This window comes from Bicyclus anynana, chromosome 4 (genome assembly GCF_947172395.1).
Source record: "Bicyclus anynana chromosome 4, ilBicAnyn1.1, whole genome shotgun sequence".
NCBI classification, from domain to species: Eukaryota; Metazoa; Arthropoda; class Insecta; order Lepidoptera; family Nymphalidae; genus Bicyclus; species Bicyclus anynana.
This window is the reverse complement of record NC_069086.1, coordinates 13,649,622-13,669,711: the sequence shown is the minus strand read 5'-3', so window position 1 is coordinate 13,669,711 and position 20,090 is coordinate 13,649,622. Positions and strand designations below refer to the sequence as shown.

The 20,090-nt window shown below is 35.9% G+C and overlaps 1 protein-coding gene across 5 annotated transcripts in view; it reads left to right on the top strand.

Moving 5' to 3' along the window:
- The window catches only part of LOC112053273 (dynamin), a 50,060-nt gene extending 39,217 nt beyond the window's left edge, over nucleotides 1–10,843 (top strand). For 3 of the 5 annotated variants that reach the window (XM_052891492.1, XM_052891490.1, XM_052891491.1), the window contains 2 exons: nucleotides 1,469–1,612; nucleotides 9,436–10,843. In XM_052891492.1, the coding sequence (XP_052747452.1) occupies nucleotides 1,469–1,612; nucleotides 9,436–9,499 (208 nt within the window). In that variant the 3' untranslated portion in view covers nucleotides 9,500–10,843. Of the gene's footprint in view, nucleotides 1–1,468 lie in introns of all 5 variants that reach the window. The other 2 variants (XM_052891495.1, XM_052891493.1) reach the window with 2 other exon arrangements.
- The last annotated feature ends 9,247 nt before the right edge of the window (nucleotides 10,844–20,090 follow it).

The window sequence follows — 20,090 nt, the reverse complement described above, 5'->3', positions numbered from 1 at the left end:
TAGGCGTAGAAAGCATGTATGTTGTCTCTAATGTGTGTGGTCTTCAAATATTACGATTATAATTTATACTGATCCTATTGTTATTGCCATAACATATGAATAACTCAATAATTGTAAGGGTCGGTTTCATCACCTTCTAATAAGTGTCTTATTCACAAGTTTTGTCTTTGTCATTCGTCATAAAGTAAGAAAGTGACAAAACTTACGGTTAGACCATCCGACATTTCTCAGGTGATGAAACTTGCCCTTAATCATGGAAAATGTTATAAAGAGGTAAAGTTTGGGGTAATGTAGGGGGTAATCTCTGGATGTACAGAACCGATTTTGAAAATTCTTTTACCACTAGAAAGCCTCGTGAGTGTCTGCTAATTTATCACCGTATTCTCAATCGGATAGTTAGTAAGAATATGAAAAAAACTTACGGTTCGCTAATCCGACACTTATCGGAAACCGGCCTTTTCCGGAAAATGTTATTTAAGCTACTTTATTCACCGTGGCTGGTTACCACTCTACCGGCAAAGAACAACGCCTATCGATTTAGGATTCCGTTATGGTGCTGCGTAGAAACCATACAAAGGATATGAACAGAATAACTTTAATTTTACTTCTAAGTTAGCCCGCTACTAAACTAAATGGATACGAATGTGCGAGACGCGGAACCTATGTTATAATCTAGTACCGGCGTAGATTCGATAGATTGCTCCTCAAATGGATGTCGCTCGATTAAAGGCTAACTTGGACTTTGTTTATTAATATTGTGACACAGAAAAATTAAAAAAAAATGGTTGCGTATAGACAGAAATATTCTTGTGCAACTTAGCCTTTATAGTACGTTTCATGTAGGATGGTGCGGGTGACAGTTCGTTTCACTCTTGAAAGTTTGCCGTGATTCACGATAATAGTACGTATTAACGTCATACAGGCGACTGTCGCCATACCCATGGTATCTGACAAACTCATTAATGATGACTTTACTGTTTGCTATTAATACTCTGTAAATATGAATGAATACTTTGTTCACAGTTGCCCTGTAAGAATATGTTGAACACATGTTTTTATTATTATTGTACTTATGGCAGTTACATTACTCTGAAAAGTCTTACAGAGAAGCTGTGAGAAATTTATATTACCTTTTTGTAGGCTATGATATTGTATACTGAGTGTATGAATTCATTAAAATATCTTTAAGCAATTGCTGGGGTATAAATCTCAGACGAATTATAGGAGGACCAGTATCGCACCCAAATTCTGCCAATGCGTATTGGCAGACTTCACACACGCAGAGAATTAAGAAAATTCTCTGGTGTGCAGGTTTCCTCACGATGTTTACCTTCACCGTTTGAGACACGTGATATTTAATTTCTTAAAATGCACACAACTGAAAAGTTGGAGGTCATATCCACTGGGCTATGAAGGCTTTTTGGTCTGAGGGTATGAATACATTAAAGAGAACCAACGTACGTACTAGGCGTCCGGGCTCGGCAGCGGGAGCGGCGGTGGGTGCTATGAACCAGTTGCCGCCTCACATGAGGCAGCAGATCAACCAGGCGGTCGGCCAGGCGGTCACCAACGCCGCCATCAGTGAACTCAGCTCCGCATTCGCCAAATTCAAGTAATCCCAACTGAGCAATTGCTCTGGAACGCGCACTATGGGTTAACGTTTCTTGGTACATTGACAATATCATTATACATATGATTATATTATTGTAATAAATAAGGTGCTTTGTAGTAGCCATGCGGTGATGCTAAAGACTCAATTATGGCTTCAATGTTAAAAAGTTTTAGAGCCTCACTAGCTCAACTGAAAAGCGGTCGGACTCATCACCGAGGTGTGGTCGTTCGATCCCCGCCCCGTTGGATTATTGGCGTACGCACTTCTAATATAGTTTTCCCCGATTAGTTGGAGGAAAATGAGAATATTGTTCATATTCTCCAGCCAGTCCAGCTACTGTATTTTAAATGGGTGTGAAATTTACAGAGTTTGTCTGGCCCTTTTAACGTACGTAATTTCTCAACAGAGTTACTCGGAATATTCGTAACTCCTCAGTAACAGCTATGGTTTAGTCTAGGTACCTATATATGTCATAGCGTAGTATAACTTACAAACCTTTAAATAATCAGTAGTTTTTCACGAAGCACTAGTTACAATAAAAAAACAAGAACTTTTAAAAAATAGTGTTAAACATTGTTGCCAAATTATTAAATCTAATTAGCAATTTACCAAGAAACAAAACCAAAAGGCACACTCACGAAAATGTGCTTCCGACTAATGTGTTAAATGTTGTTTGATCTAACATCGATTCCAAGTGTAACAACTACAACCCGTGTTCTTACTCAATACCTAATATTGTTGATGTAGTAACAAAGTGCTTCAAGCTTTTGTGATCCGGTGGATAAAACAGGAACTAACCTCCGGCCGCTCGGCCTGAGACAGAGAGTGAGAGAGAGAGAGACAGAGAGAGACAAAAAAACGAGGCAATTGTAATTGAATATGTTTGTCCCATTCGCACGACCTGACCTTGACTAAAGTGCGACAAAAGCGACACCCTCACCGGGCCAGATAAGTTTGTGCCACTATACCGTCTTTATGCTTTTGTTTGTCATCTTAAAGGACTAATTATATTATATTCAGCTATAATTCAGCTTTGGTTCATAAAAACTAGCGTTTTATGCAGTAATACGTGCGTTTTAAATCGCATTCTTGTGAAACGATTGTTTCGCATATTTCAGCGCTGAATTATTATTGTAACGGTTCTCAACTATATGTCTTCACTTGAAGCGCTCGATTTATTTGGCTATTTAAAAAAGTCGACTCAAAATTATATATATTTTTCATATTTTCATCTAATTTAAAGTAGTTTCACTTGAGTGGGGTCAGCAAAATATGTGAATCTATCAGTTAAATTTTCATCTGATTATGTGAATTTTCAGATGTTGTAAAATATTTTGGGAATTTTCTTTTTTAGACAATTTCAATCTGTCTGAAAACGCCAAAAAGACGACGTTGTCATCCAAGTTGAGAGCCTATGTTGTAATCAAACCATTCAGCTAAATGTGAGTGTAGGTGAATAAGTGTAATCAGTCCCTAACTGCGTGCTTCTAAACTTTTAATCGCAAAGAATCAATTTATTTACGTTCTGTCTATCGGTTATAATAAATTAATATTATATTTATCATATTTGTAATGCACTTTACATTGTTACGAATGTATAACCAGTTATTAATTATAACTACATACTAAGTTTAGTTCATTAGATAGAATAAACTCCTTTCGGTTTAGGTTTTCGTGCAAATGTGATGTCAAATATCACAATGTTACCATAGTGTTAATTTTAAAGATTTCATTGGGAATTACATGCTCACTTTCGACGATTTAGTGTGTAATCGCCAAAAAATTGCCCCTGCAAGGTAATTTACACTCACCGTATAAGTGTATATTGTCTCTAAACAAAAATATACATTTCCTAAAAAATATTCTGTAACCAGTAAAATATTTGTTAAGTTCATTAATTTAAAATTATGCTATGATATTTTACCCTTATAATTTAATACTAAATACCTAAATTGTCTATGGCCGAAGAGTCACAATAGTCTACTATTATTATGGTTATAAATTTCTATGTAATGATCCCGTGTATATAATTGATCAATTCATTTTAAATTTTTCTTGTAAATATTTTTATATTCATTTTTTTAAAAGAGTGGCTGTTGTTTTTGAAGTGATAACTTCATACGGGTGGGTAAACCGCTGGTAACGTAACACGTTACTGCTGAAGTTGGCACGTTTGACACTTGCACTTGACAGAGCGAACTTCGGACTGATTTTACGACCACAGACTATTTACAAAAGTTTCTATGTTGCTGTCAAAATGTTCTTCACACCTCTCCGACAATAGAGGATTCATAATTCAATAATTAATTAGATTCACTTAATTAAAGCAGTTCGTTTAAGTTATCACTTCTGTCAAGCGTCCCGAGACGCACACGTTTTTTTTATGGATACGAATGTTGCTACCATTTATAGCTTTTTAACTTTGGCAACATTGACGATTTTATGATCAACGATCTCTTATCGAAGGGCATTACTAAAAATGGTGATGTTGCCAGTAACAAGCTGATCTTCAGTGACTTTGAAAGGTGCAAAACTATAGGCGTATGCGGCATTTAAAGGTGATTCGGGGTGTTTATATGGCTAATCTGGCATAAATGAAGTCTTGAGATCTACTAACTAAACTGCCTCTTCAGATAAACTGTATAAAGCTAATACAGTCGTCTCATTATGTTTGCGAATTTAATATGCCTAATAATGTGTTTTTTTATGGATTTTTGGAGATCACACACGATTTAAGACACGTATTGTTACAGGCTAGAGGTGCGAAAATTATTAAAATCGTAGTATTCAATAATAAACACAATAATATTAGATATTATATGGTATATGCCATACACTTTTGATTAAAAACGTACTTTTTAAAAGTGTACAGGATCTCTAGCCTAAAGCTTTTTATAGGTGTATAATAAATAATGAAATTGCACAATTGTTTTAAAATTGGATTGCTATCAATGAATTTGCTATGGATAAAATATAATATAATATTAGTGGCCGAGTCCAAAATGATTGGATTATGTTTTAAAATTTTCAGTATTAACTGCAAACGACTTCTGTAGGCCTAGCATTTGCGTCAATGACATGTCTCTTGAAGAGAGAAATTACATAAGGTCGACCAATAGCGGCGGAGTTGGTATATCGCTTTCATGCTCGTTGCAATGTAGTGCTATGTCAATACACTGTATCAGGTACAGTGTTTTGTGGTAACGCCTATAAATGAGTTCCTCGCGGAGTTCCTTGGGATTCAAATATTTTTTTCAAGACTTAAAAACCATGAGAAATGCATTAATAGTATACACTGTTTCTAACAAAATAGTATGAGTAACTAAAGGGACTAAAAAAAGTGCGATTTCTCGACAAACTCTAATTAATGTTTTTTTAGATACATTGTTTTGTCAGGACGCGGCGGTGCATTGGGATGAAAGAGAGCGATATTTTCGTCTCCGCCGCTATTGGTCGACAATTTTCTTATTCTCGTTTCGTTATATGTCGTGGTAGCCCATCTTAGGCCTACTGTGCAGTGCTTTAGGGTAATATTACGAAATATACGATGTTGATACTTTACTGGATTGTATTTAAGGTTCCCGTCTTATATCGGGATTGTGTAAAGTTTATTTTGTGAGGTTAATTGTACAGATACAGCGGCTTAAGGTGTTAAGGTGAATTTTCATGATGACAACTCTATACAACGGCTACACTTTTAATAAAAAAGGTACAGGTTTTACTTGATTGATGTGAAATGTACGAGTATGAATCAGAGTGTGAGTTGAAGTGATTTGTGAAAATTTACCTTAAAGAGTATTATGGAATAGTACAATAATTGTGTTGTTCGCATGACGTCACGGCATTCCGGATTGCATCAGATGATCTTACTATGCATATCATAGTATTGTTTTGTAAATTTGCTAGGGTTGTATTTTTAAGAGTCAATATTATGTTTGACGTTACTGCACTTGACGATTTTGTCGTAGTTTTTAGCTGCGTAGCAGAATTCAACGTTTTTCACCTCGGTGTTTAGGTGTTTCGGTAGCTTTGGGGCTAAAACCCCCATCAAACTTACTATTCCAGTCTCTAGTAGGTAGTGACCCTAACATTATATGGATTTAATGCATTTACTCGATCAATATATAATTATTCAAGCTTGTCTGTTATTGTATATTAAAATTTTTGGATCAATATAATTCTAGCGAATACACATACATGTATTGCGATAGTATTAATCACGAAGTGTTGACTTTACAAAGTTTGTATGTAAAATTATAATGTACTTATATAAAAAAAAAAAAGTATGGCTAAGACCAAAGCAGTTCTCGTGTATCGTTGCTAGTGGCAATATCTTTGGTCAATTACTAGGATGTTTCATCGGTGCATTTCGTGCATTATGGAATCGTTATTGAATACTTATTACAGTGTAAAACAAATAGAAATTTTAATCTTCGAAAAAATATATATATATATTGTCATCGCATAAAAATCACACTTGCTCACGATTTTTTTCTTTTTGTCGTTTTGTGACCAATTTTTATCCTTCATTAGCTACGCAGTGCAATCATGGAAGATATTATATTTTTTTAATTTATTATATTTAAAACTGACGTTGATACAATCCTTCAGTGATATTTTCGTATAAACACTCGACTGGCTATTGAAGTAGTATGATGAAGTCATTGTCAGTGGTGTAGCTAGGTGACCAAGGGCCCTGGTGAAAATAAAAAAAGTGGGCCCCACTACTACCTAAATTGGTTAGGTTTTATTAAGTGAAAACATTAAATACATAGAAATGCTAAGCTAATTTATCATCAGCTATTTGTTTTCTAAGTTCAGGGTGCCTAGTGTGAGATCTCAATGTTTTCATACTATGACGATCGCGTAAACGTAAACTCGAATTTATAATGAATTGTGCAGTAGTGCCGCTAGATGGCGCTGTTTGAATTCCTTAGAAATTCGCGTTTATGTTTACGCGATCGTCACAGTATGAAAACATTGGAAACTTCCACTAGGCACTCAGGTCGATCGCGATTTTTTGGTAAGAATTCGAGGGCCCCTTTAGCTTGAGGGTCCCGGGGCACCGCCTAGCCCCTCGGTAGCTACGCCATTGGTCATTGTATACAGTTCCTATGCAAAATTAACGCTCTGGCCCCATCTCTTGTATCTTGATTGTAATGTCGAAATTTTAATGGAAAAATAATCACAACCATCAAGTTTTGCTCTCTTGTTAATAGCGTTTAGTGTCATCGAAAAAAAAAATGTATAGGCAGAGATTGTTGGATTTGATATAGTTTATGAATATTGTTAATCTTATGCTGTATAAATAGAATAATTAAAAGCTATATGTGTACTGAGGAGGTTTGATTTGATCCAGTAGATTATTAACACAGATATATAACAAAATAACATATCCGCAGAAGTAATAGGTAAGCCCAATTTTAATATTTTCGTTATATTTCAATAAGATACAACGTGTAAAATATTATTTTAATATATATTTTTTAATTCAAACGTATGTAGATTCCAAGATTGTATATATGTAAACTGTTATGTATATATGTAAACACATGGCTCAAAGTCACTCAGCGGGCGATGGAGCGAGCTATGCTTGGACTTTCTCTGCGTGATCGAATCAAAAATGAGGGAGATCCGCAGAAGAACCAAAGTCACCGACATAGCTCAGCGAGTCGCGAAGCTGAAGTGACAATGTGCAGGCCACATAGTTCGAAGAGCCGATGTATGTTGGGGTCCCAAGGTGCTGGATTGGCATACTTGCACCAGAAAACGCAGTGTTGGTCGACCTCCCATTAGGTGGACCAAGGACATCACGCGGGTTGCAAAAAGCCGCTGGATGCTCGTGGCTCGAGACCGTTTGTTTGGAAGTCCATGCAAGAGGCCTATATCTAGCAGTGGACGTCCATCGGCTGTTAATGATGATAATGATGATGATGATGATGATCATGATGACCTAAACACTATAGTGCATAGTGTGCATACTGCATAGTGTGCAGTAAGATGAGAAGAATGTAACGTATTTTAAAGTTTCTGAAAACTACAAATTGAGTTTGAGAGTTTGACTTTACGTATATGTTTAACACATATACGAGTAGCTGTACGTCAACAATATACAAACACAGTTTGTGAATGTCTTAGAGTGCCTGGTTTAAATAATGTATATAATATACTATTGAATTTATTAATTTATTTTTAATATTTATTTATTTGTATATTTTGACGGATATTTGCCAAAGTTAATAATGTGTAAGATTTCGTTTTCGACGTTATATTCATTACAGCTAAGCTAAGTTGCTTGGTGTATATATATTATTTTATGATATCTTATTGAAATATGACATAATACTAATTGTAAGTGTAATCTATAGCATGACTTAATGTAATTTATTGTGCATGAATTCAAAATATGCGGTGCAATCTACCAATAATTAAATAGCATACTGATTCATAATAGATAAGAAATAATACTGAAATAGAAAAACGGCACAGTCTGACGCGATTGATCGAGCATAGTACAAATACGAACCCTTACGTGGTTTATAATCGTACGTAACTTAACTTACAGTGATCATACTAGTATAGCCGATTTACTACTTCAATATTATGAAAAATACTCACCATTTTTTAAATTGTAACATAGGTAAGTTGTATTAAATTAGCATGTGTGAGAGATTTTCTCGATTTTTTTTTAAAACTAGATCAAAATCAAAATCAACAATAAAAATGAATTGTCAGAATGAACTGAACTAGAAACTGTTAGCCCTGGATCCGAGGATCATTTTTCAATTGATAACTATCAAGCAAATTTTCCGTGATCAACTTCATCTTGATGATATTTTTATTTAAGTACGAAAATTCTTAATTTTTATGGTAAATAAAAGTTAATACTCATATAAAACGTACCACCATATTTTTAGAACAATTTACTCGTAACTGTTAAATTAAATAATTATTAATTAAGGATTACTGTTAATTTAGCAATAAAAAAGTTAAACGTCGCATCAATATGGCTTAATATTGATGACAATTACTTACAGTAAATTAGCTTAATAGTAATCGATTATAAAAATGTTCTCCATATCCTGAACTATGTGGTTTGGAGGTTGAAACTGTTGTTCATTTTATGTTTGGCTCATATATCATAACATAGCTTTATATGGCAATGTGTAACCTGCTTTATGTGTGAACTGTTTTGCATGTTGTTCTGTCCGGAGTTTACATATATCCCACCGTATATACTCAGTAGTTTGTTTATGATATAATTACGTTATTCACATCACGTTCTTTTTACATATTATTACAGGGCTTGTTGCACAACCACATGGATATATATAATTGTATTATTTTTTTTATTGATAATAATTACAGTGGAAATTCGATTGACTGGATTGATTATTTATCTGTAATGTTAAGCCAATCAAACAACGACGTAAAACAATGTATGACAAATTGCACTGTTAAATATGCTTGTTTTGCCTGCGTGTGGTATTTAAGATAATAATAACCATATAATTATTAACCATTAGGTATGTAATATAGATAATTACATTACATAGTTATTTTTTCAAAGTCAAATTTTGTTCATTCAGTGAGAACAGTGTGTTCATTTTGAATGTTCTACATATTTTTGCTTATAATGTTAATGTAATCAAAATAATGTTAAAAATTATTTAAAAATGTATAGAATTTTTTTTTCTCGTTCCATATGAATAAAGACGAGTGCGTATATCCTGAAAATCGAGTTTCGACTGTAGTACATGTAAATATTGAAAAAAGTATTTCTGTAAATAATTATATTAATATATATTTTAATATGCCAATAGCCGCCCGATGCCTAACATGCCGCCAAAGCTGCCGGAGCGACCGCAGAACGGGAGGCCATTTTGAACGAGCCCACGCCGCCATTTTGTGATAGCAGCTTTGTAAATATATTAATACATTTATACATATACGTGTTACATTACATCACAATAACCGATGTATTGGAACGTGGAGGACATTACACAGGCAGTCAGTGTTCTAATGTTTTAAAAATATATCTATGAAGTTAAAATGTGCTTGAACGGACTTGCTAATCGTTACGAACCTAATATTTATAATTAATTTAATGAAATAATTTAATTTGCATTTGATTTTTTTAATCTGTATAATATATGTTAGACTTATGACAATGTTCTGTTAATGTGACAATAGTATCAGTTTAATGTGTATATAATAAAATAAAAATGTAAAATTGTAACAAAACGAACTAAAATAGATAGTTGAAGTTTAAAGTGTTATTAGTTTATTCAATTGTATGTAATTTAAAATGTATTTAATACAAATTTATTGAGAAGCTATTTTAGTAGCTCAAAGTCTTGATTATTATTAATATTTAGCCTCTGTGAGATTACAATGCATTATATTACAAAAAATATTGTAGCATTTACTCGTAGCTTAAAATGTGCATGTCGAGTGAATGCGCCGCAGCTGTAGTACCTAACTAAAAAGTTCCTTGAAATTATTTGATGAAAAATTAACTAACTATTATATATACCTTCATACTATATATATATCTTCATACTATATACCATCTCCGACCTCCCTCCTTATAGTAGAGGGGATATGGAGATCAGACCACTAGCCGTGAGGGTGATATTGTTAATAACGATCATTATCAGATGTTAATGGTAATGATCGAAACCGACGGCTTATTTGGATCATCGATATGCTATAGGGGTTGTTTTCACTAACTCGTTAGATATTCTAAACAAGTTTTGTATCTTTCTTAACTTACTAATGTCAAACGACAAAGTCAAAACTTGTAACTTATCAGAAGATGGTAAAACTGACCCTAAATATGCCCTAAATATATTTTTAAGGAAATTTCTATTGCATTTCTATTCCAAGAATAGAGAGAGAGATAATCTATATAGATATATAATAATATAGAATCCATCGACGTTACAAATTGGGAAGTTATTAAAGCATTAACGCCATCTGTTTTTTCTTAAAGCAAAGATTTTATTTGGACCCTGTGAAAATATTTCATTGTTTATCTAATATTGTTTTTTCGACAATTTTTTGAAATTATTTTTACTATTTGTAGCCACACATTCCTTCAGCTGAAAGCGCGGCAGAAATATTATGTACCTTTACAATATTTGTATATAGATGTAAAATACTGTGAACTTGTTCATATGTTGTGTACTTGTGTATGCGAACTGTAATAAACCTGTATATAAAAATATATATTTGCTTTTTTATTGATCTATTACTATAACTATGAATATGGGCCATAAGAAGGCTCAGAGTCACACAGCGGGCTAAGCGGGAAAGAGCTACGTTGGGAGTATCTCTGTGTTCGAATCAGAAATGAGGAAATCCGCAGTAGAACCAAAGTCTACAAAGTCTACGAGTCGTTAAGCTAAAGTGGCAATGGGCAGGGCACATAGTTCGAAGAGCCGATGGACGTTGGGGTCCCAAGGTGCTGGAATAGCGATCCCGTACTAGAAAGCGCAATGTCGGTCGACCTCTCATCAGGTGGACTGACGACATCAAGCGAGTCGCAGGGATTTTCTGGATGCAGGCGGCTCAGAATCGTGATGTTTATAAGTCCCTACCAAAAGGCCTATGTCCTGCAGTGGACGTCCATCGGCTGATATGATGATGATTATTATGCCAGGAAAAGATGTCATCATTATCATCAATGTAATACCGGCCCATTGATATAATAGCATGCAAATTTCATGACGTTTCGGAACATCGTCCATTAAGCTGCGAAGTGCAAGATTTTAGATATCTTAACGTAACGTAGGGGTGCGGTGGTAGATCATCATCGCGCGCGAGCGACATTTGTAGCTGATTTCCGAGACGTCATAAATATTGCATCGGAGGGCCTAGTGGCAGTTTGATACTGTTACTATCGCGTTAACGTAAACGCGAATTTCTAAAGAATTGAAACAGCGCCATCTAGTGGCACTACTGCACAACTGTTTCAATTCCATACAAATTCGCGTTTACGTCAACGCGATAGTAACAGTATGAAAACTCCCACTAGGCACACCGATAAACTCTACAATACGCATGACGCTCTAGATATACTGCACTTAATAAAGAACTGTGCAATTTGCATATACCTACATATACATTCACTGCACCTTTAAAACAAAAAGCTGTGCCACATCTCTGCCATTAGATACATATGCTATGATAAAAATTACAACTTTCATCTACCGACACGCCCCGCTGGCCACAGACAAAAAGTGTCCATTATCCATTATTACGATTTAATGAAGAAAGACTATTAGGAAGTCTTGATTAAATCGTCGCTCGATGAGCAATTGTTGGGTCCTGTGGCGGCTGTCTCACTGCGGCCTAATCGCGCTGGCACGATTCTGATTACCAGTAGGGTGTCCACATGCAAGCACTTCCTGATAAAATATATAAAAATACTAGCCAACTCTCTAAATAACATCGGGAGGGCACTCCCAAAATTATATCGCAATTATTGGAATAACTAAACTAACTACTAACCAACTAAATAACATACCATTTTTTGGGTTCCGTAGTCCACAAGGAACCTGTACTTTTGGTTTCGTCATGTCCGTTTAGCGCAGAGCGTAAGTTATTATAAGTTTTCCTTCTTAAGTTAATTTTCCGAATTATCTGTACCTATGATTAGTAGGTACCTACTTACTACTACTAGGTACCTTTTTATGGGTTTATTCTTTTCAAAAATAAATCCGAACGTGTCCCGAATATTAAAAAAACCTCATGGTATTCCTAATTACGTGTGATTGTTGTATCAATCATTTCTCGTATTAAATTATTCAGTGGTCCGTAATTCTATCGCCTCCGTATCTCTCCTTAATGGCCGCAGACAACGAGAGGCATCTATTCTTACGCACTTCGTTTCGGTTAGGTTATTTTACTTATTGTACTTGTTTTATACTTACCTATTCAGAGTACGTACCGACCTAATAAATAGCTATCTATATCCTAATTTTGGTACGTGATAGGAAAGATGATACTTACATTCATTGAGCTGAGTGAAATATCCCTCGCCAACCCGCATTGGAACGGCGCGGTGAGTCTAAAAGAGAGGCGCTGACTGCAGTCGACTGCGGTCGTCGGAAGAGTTGCCGCTCGTGTAAATGAACCGTAAGCTGTATGGTACGGATGGTTGCCCGAACCTGTATTGGGAAGTTAAAATTACGATGATGGTGAAATAATCATTCAACATCATTATTATCAACCGATTGACGTCCACTGCCGGACATAGGCCTATTTCATGGACTTCTAAACACAACGGCCTCGAGCCGCCAGCATCCAGCGGCTGCCTGCAACCCGATTGATGTCCGCGGTCCACCTCTTCCACTCGACCGTTGAGGGTTGATCAACACTGCGCTTTCCGGTGCGGGGTCGCCATTCCAGCACCTTGGGACCCCAACGTCCATCGGGTCTTAGAACTATGTGGCCTGCCCATTGCTACTTCAGCTTTGTGACTCGCCGGTGTCAAATCGTCAGTGACTTTGGTTCGTTTGCGGATCTCGTCATTTCTGATTCGATCACGTAGAGAAACTCCGAGCATAACTTGCTCCATCGCATCGCCCGCTGAATAACTTTGAGCCTTCTAATAAGGCCCATAGCGACCAAGTCCCGGATCCGTAGGTCATCACTGGCAACACGCACTGTTTGCACTGGCAACACGCATTGAGGAATTTTAGACGTAAAGATGTCGCGGAGTTTCCCAGAACCGCCGAATCCTACCCAGCCGAGCAGGATTCGGCGGTTCACCTCTTTCTTGAAATTGGACCTACCTAACTACCTAACGTCTACAATTTCGAGCGCAGAGTCTTCAACAATAACTGGGTGTGAAATAATTCAAGACCAAGTGCCTTGTCCTTACTACTTCCTACCTTTAAAGATGAAACATTTAAGTAGGTAGGCAGGTACTTAGGTATTGCCTACAAATGTAGGCACCCGTTACACCTTCTAACAAACGATACACTTCCTGGTAGGGTTAATAAAGATAATAGGGGTAATTTGATGGTGTATAAATCATAGGCGGTATGTTTCCCTTATTGCGTTTTGTACCTGGTTATTCAGAACTAGCGTACTTACTCGTAGATAGGTAGCTACTCGTACTACCTAGGTACCCTTGTGTACAAAATTATAAAAGTACTTCATAGAAATCCGTGGAAAAATCACTTCTATACTAGGTGATAATATTAAAATATAAATATAACGGGGAACAAACTAAATTCCACTTCTGATAACGGAGAAGCCGTAGCCTCAGAGCATGTTCGAAGCTTTACTAAGCTTTAAGCTAAGGTTCTAAGCTAACCGATCAAATAACTCACTCGCCGACAAATATTTTATTTATTTACACATACGAAAGTAAGTCTGTCGGTCTCTCTATTACCTTGTTACGGCTAAACCGTTGAGCCGATTCTGAACAATTGTGTTCTGGATAATCAAAATAACCTTGGAACAAAATGTAAATAAGATTAGTTTTTATCACGAAAATATAGTTCAATAGGGTGAAACTAAGGTTCTATTTATAATTTTGTGACAAATAGCTAGTCGGTACTAATTTTTCATAGATATGTTCTGGTCTTAGTTCCATTTTAGGTCCTAGGTCTTGTACGTATACCAAAATTCTGTGGTTTAAAAAAGGTAACGGAGAGAACATACTGATTACTTTCGCATTTGATTTTGGTAAATAACCTTCGGACTGCGGTTACATCACATAGCTCCCCGGGAACGGGAACAACAGCGTGAAACCGCGCGGCATCTGCTAGTAATAAATTATCTATCATTCAAGCCTGTCTTTTACCTACAAGTGACGAAAATTCAAAGGTGAGTGTACGATACGCCACGAAACAGTATTGGTATGATAATTAAACAGTTGTCTAATTTAATTAGCAATCGGCGAGTTCCCACAGCCGCAGTCACCCTCGCTTGTTACGTGGCGACTCTCCCAGCAATTAACTTGAGGTTACATATACGACGTACTAATTAGGTAGGTAGGTAAGTAGGTACCTACTTGTGGGTGCGGCGTAAACGCTCGACACTGGAATCACATCCGTCTTGGACAGCTGTTTCGAAATCTTTTTGTTTTTTTTTCAATAATTAAGTAATTTTGACCATTTTTTTTTATAATTTTAGCAGACTCAAAAGTGATTACAAAAATAAGAAAACTAATGTCGAACAAAGGTTATGATTCTCAACATGTGTCAGGACAACTTAATTAACAAATCAAACTATAACCAAAATAAGACCCTAGAATGGCAGAGAATGACCTTGAGTGAAGTCACGCACTTGTGAACGTTGTGTGTAGGGTTAAAGGCGCCTTTGACAGATATCTAACACTCCCCTTTTCCACTCAAGTCACTCTCTCCGCCTATCCCAAGTAACCCATAAAGAATTACACAACAAGAGATGTAGACGGCTCGAACGCCACGAGCACATTGAAGCCGTCCTTAACGCAAGTCGTTGCAACGCGCCGATATCAATAAATTTTGATTTCTTTGATTGTTTGCTTATTTGTATGTGACAAATCTTGGAAGATCAATTAGAACTTACAAATTTTAAAAAAATATGTTATACTTCAGTTCTAACATGTTTTTTTCTTTCTACAGCTAGGTAGGTATATAAGGTAGGTAAGGAAAGTTTGAAAAGACTGAATGCTCATATTTTCTTCCTAATACGATTCTAATATGAATCTAATTGAAAAACTTCTTATCGGCGCCGACCTACCTGCCTATAGTCCACTTTTGGTAGTTTCTGTCAAGATGCATATCGTTTTGGTCACTTAAGGGCACCCGTTGGTCATATAAATCTATCATATATTTGGTTAGAGAAGTGTTCCTCGAGCAACAATAATGCTTCAGGACCACGATGTTTTGCGAACTGCCATTATAAATATTACTCTAAAGGAGATGGTCCATTTCAGGTCCACTCTTGTACCAATGTATGATACAAGATCATTAAAATTTAAAAAATAGAAGAATTTTATTAAAATCTAAATAAGTGGATAAATCTAACTAAATCAAAATAAATAAATAAAATTAAAACCCAAGTTTTTGTGTTAAATAAAGATGTCGCCCATAAAGCAACTATGACACAACAATTATTGACAGCAAACGCCAAATCGACTACTGCATTAAAAACGCCATCAATTCGCCATTATTACCCATATTATTGTTATAGGAGAAAATTAATATTATTTCGAAAGAATTAAAGTTAATTTGTAGATTTGTTTAATCAAAAATAGTTTTAAAAAAATATTTTCTTTTATTTCCGCCAGGTTACAATGACTGATCCTGGGCTCCATACAATTTTGGACCATATCCTTTCAAATAGGTATTTCCTACCTCTGTTTGGTAGTACCATGTTCAAAGATATACTTAAGCGTAGTGTTGGTCGACCTCCCACCAGGTGGACTTCAAGCGAGTTGCAGGGATTCGCTGGATGCAGGCGGCTCAAGATCGTGATGTTTGGAAGTCTTTACAAAAGGCCTATGTCTGCAGTGGACGTCCTTCGACTGATATGATGATGATGATGAGGCATTTTCATTTTCATATCTTTTCATAATGTACCTACCTAGAATACAGAAATAAAATATATGTCACTTTGTGATAATGTAGCTTTTTAACTAAGTAGTGAAAGAGTTTTTAAAATCAGCAGTTAACTCGTGAAAGCGCAACTTAGTACAATCCATAGTAATAAATGCGAAAATCCTTTTCGCATTTATTACTATGGATTTAAGTTTAGCAAAAGTATCACACCCTTACGCAGGCCCTTAAGTATCATTCAAACTTTTAATACTCAGTCGGCCATGAAGTTTTTGTAATTGTACAGAATTCCTGACTTAATGACACTCAAAACCATAATTTGAAAAGTTACAAAATGTAACATTGTAAGGCACCGATATTATGATTGAACGTATAATATTTATACATAAATAAACCGAATGGATACCTTTGTCGTTTATCAGGTAATGTGGATGACAATGTAAGTAATTGCAGCTTGACAGATGCCACACAACTTTGTTCACATGGCTATGTACAATTACAATATAAACCTATAGGATATAACCAACCATGAACCAATATAATCAGTGCCGGATCTAACATATCGTAACTTAATGCCCTAAGCAATCTTCCTTTGTGTGCCCCTCTATACTTAAGTGAACTACAAAGAAATAATTGAAAATAATATTTTTAACATAAAAAATAAACTGACTTAAAAATTATTAAGCCTATTTTCAAACAAAAAAAGAACTTTTAAAATTGGTTAATAAATGAAAAAGTTATGAGGTAACAAACATTTAAAAAAAAATGCTTTAAATTTCGTGAATGTGTCCCGGTCAGCTCTGGTGGCCTTAGACGGCATGCCCTAAGCGATTGCTTTGTAGAGGCTTTGTAGAGGTATATCGTCCAGTGGTTAGACCAGTGAGTCACGAGGGCTCGAGTTCGAGTCCTTGGTCGGGCTATAAAATTTTTGCGTACAATTATTTCTCAGTAAAATTGGGGCATTACATCCCCGTGCCCGAATATCAAACCTGAACACCATAAACCTGTCAACCCACAATGGTGTATCTACTGTAGTATGGTGGATCTAAGCTTTCCTCACCCATAAAGAAAAAAGGGGAAGGACTAGTTCTGTAGTAGGTTGTAAAAAAGGCAATACATTTTTTTAAAGATAGGCCCCACGCGATTACCCTGTTTGCCCCATAGATCCTTAGTTAAAATCGACTCATTATAATATAACCTACTTATATTCGTATCTCTTTTAAATCAATTATTATCAATGTGATTCTAGAGCAATCAATGGTAATGGTAAGACACCTACTTATTATCTTTTTCATAAAAACCTAATTTGTACACTTACTTTGGGGCTAGATAGTACCTAACTATTGTTTTTTTTTAGAAGTACCTAGAGAGTTATATGCATACAAAGAAAAATAAATACACGATACAAAAGTTGCCTAGATGTCTAGCGTCAATTAGGTATATGCTGAAACAAAGAAAGGGCAAGCGCGGCGGTTAACCAAATGACTATTGAAGAGTTGACTACTTGAAGCGTTTTAACTTTTTGTAAAGTGCAACACTTTCCCAGTGCCGCGTGGGGTGTGGAGGACCCTTCAAACCGCTACTGCGTTTAGGCAAATGAACAGCGTTGCACCCTTGATGGCACACGCCATGTTACATTGATATAGCGTGAGTAGAACGCTAAAATTACTGGAATGGACTGAACACGGCCAGCGCTACGTAATTTTGTTTTTTTTTTATTCATTACAAGTTAGCCCTTGACTACAATCTCACCTGATGGTAAGTGATCATACAATCTAAGATGAAAGTAGGCAAATTTGTTAGGAGGAGGATGTAAATCCACACCCCTTTCAGTTTCTACACGACATTGTACCGGAATGCTAAATCGCTTGGCGGTACGTCTTTGCCGGTAGGGTGGGCTGATTGAGGTTTTCTTAATTGATCCATGTCTGGCTAGTTGGAGGCTTCGGCCGTAGCTAGTTACCACCCTACCAGCAAAGTCGTACCACTAAGCGATTTTTCGTTCCGTTACGATGTAATCTTAAATTGCATCATCATTTACCATCTGGTGAGATTGCAGTCAAGGGCAAACTTGTACAAAATATAAAATACAACATAAAAATACGCTTGCTGTGAGATCACTCTAAAATTTCAAGCGTATATTATAGATTATAGACTGTAGTTTTTATAGTTTAAAATAGTATAATCTAGAATAGAATAATCTAGAAAAAGTACAGTCCATACAGAAATGCTGGAATATTTAAAGTTTAAACATGTTCAAGGCAAGAGTGGAGCACTTTCTAGGCAAGTGCTTCCCATAAAAAACCACAATTTTTTTTCCATCAGACATGTCTATTATGTTTTCCCCTTTTAAGGTGAAAAAGTGTCGCTCTTCCAGCAGCGCTAGGTCTGCGTCAAACATAATAAAAGTTCCATACAATGGCGGAACTCGTAGAACACAATAAATCAATTGGAGTGGGTGGTTGACTTTTCACTCAAATGTGTGGTTAATTGTAACCGAAAATGACTGTTGATCGAGCCACACTTAATTTGAGTGGTTAGGGGTTGCGATGGGGTGGAAAGTAATGGTTCACTTGATTTTACGATTATTTGATATTTGTACGTATCTTGTACCGGAAGTGTTGTAATTGGAACGTAATATTTCTGTAATTAGTGTTGACTTTTTGTTTAAGCAGCTGCAGGTTACCTATTGTTTCTGTTAACTGTAATATTATTTTATGTTGAAATATATGAGTCGGTCATTATAATCCATCATCATTATCAGCCTATTTTAATGGCCCACCAGGTCTAGGCCTTCTTCCTTAGAGGCAAGCAGATTATGGAGCTTAGACCCACGCTACTTTAATGCGGGTTGAAGGTACATCATCATTATCGACCCATATTCGGCTCACTATCGAGCACGAGTATCCTCTCAAAATGAGAGCGGTTAGGCCTTAGTCCACCACGCTGGCCCAATGTGGATTGGCAGACTTCACATACGTAGAGAATAAAGAAAATTCTCAGGTATACAGGTTTCCTCACGATGATTTTCCTTCACCGTTTGAGACAAGAGATATTTGTTTTCTCAAAATGCACATATCTAACTGAAAAGTTGGAGATGCATGCCTCGGACCGGATTCGAACCTACGCCCTCTGAATTGAAGGCCAAGGTCATATCCACTGGGTTATCACGTATCTCAAACTTACGTACATAATTATGTACCTACTTATTCTGTGGTTTGGGTTTAGGTAATTAAGTGGTGCTTAAAGATGCTTAAAGTTAGCTGTAATCAACTGCGTAATAAAAAATATCGTTAGCTGTAATATCAAAATATAACCCCCGTTTGATACCATCAGTTTTCTGAATTGACTCGCTTTTTGTGGTCAAAAAAGACATCTTCACTTGAAAAGTAAATCTACTAGTAGGTACTTCATGTTACGAATATAAAAAGTTTAACTACTTTTTGTAGCTTTTTTTTTAGTTATTCACAAAAATGTCAGATTTTTGAATGAAAATGTCGGCTAGCTATAACAAATACATTATCTGTGTATTCTATATCTACAGCTGTACGCCCTTAACAGCCCGCACCCTCAGCTTTTATTGTATAGAGGGAAAATTACACTTTAATTGCTCATTTGCGTCATTTAACTTTGTGCAATATGTAACAATACCAATAATGACGACTTTTGAATGCTTTTTGTTTGTTTCAAGTCTGTTGCTAAGTTACGCACAAATCTTATGTTTAAATCAAAGTTTTAATATGATTTTGAACGTGTGTTAACGATAAGTAATGAGAATGACATACTCAATAACATAAATACTAGTGGCTCTCTACTTTGCGGTCTAAATATTACATAGGTGTTTAGTGTTAATTCAGAGGCAATTATGGTTGGGGTTTATACTTTATACCAACAATCTTTATTTTTAATTTGTGTAA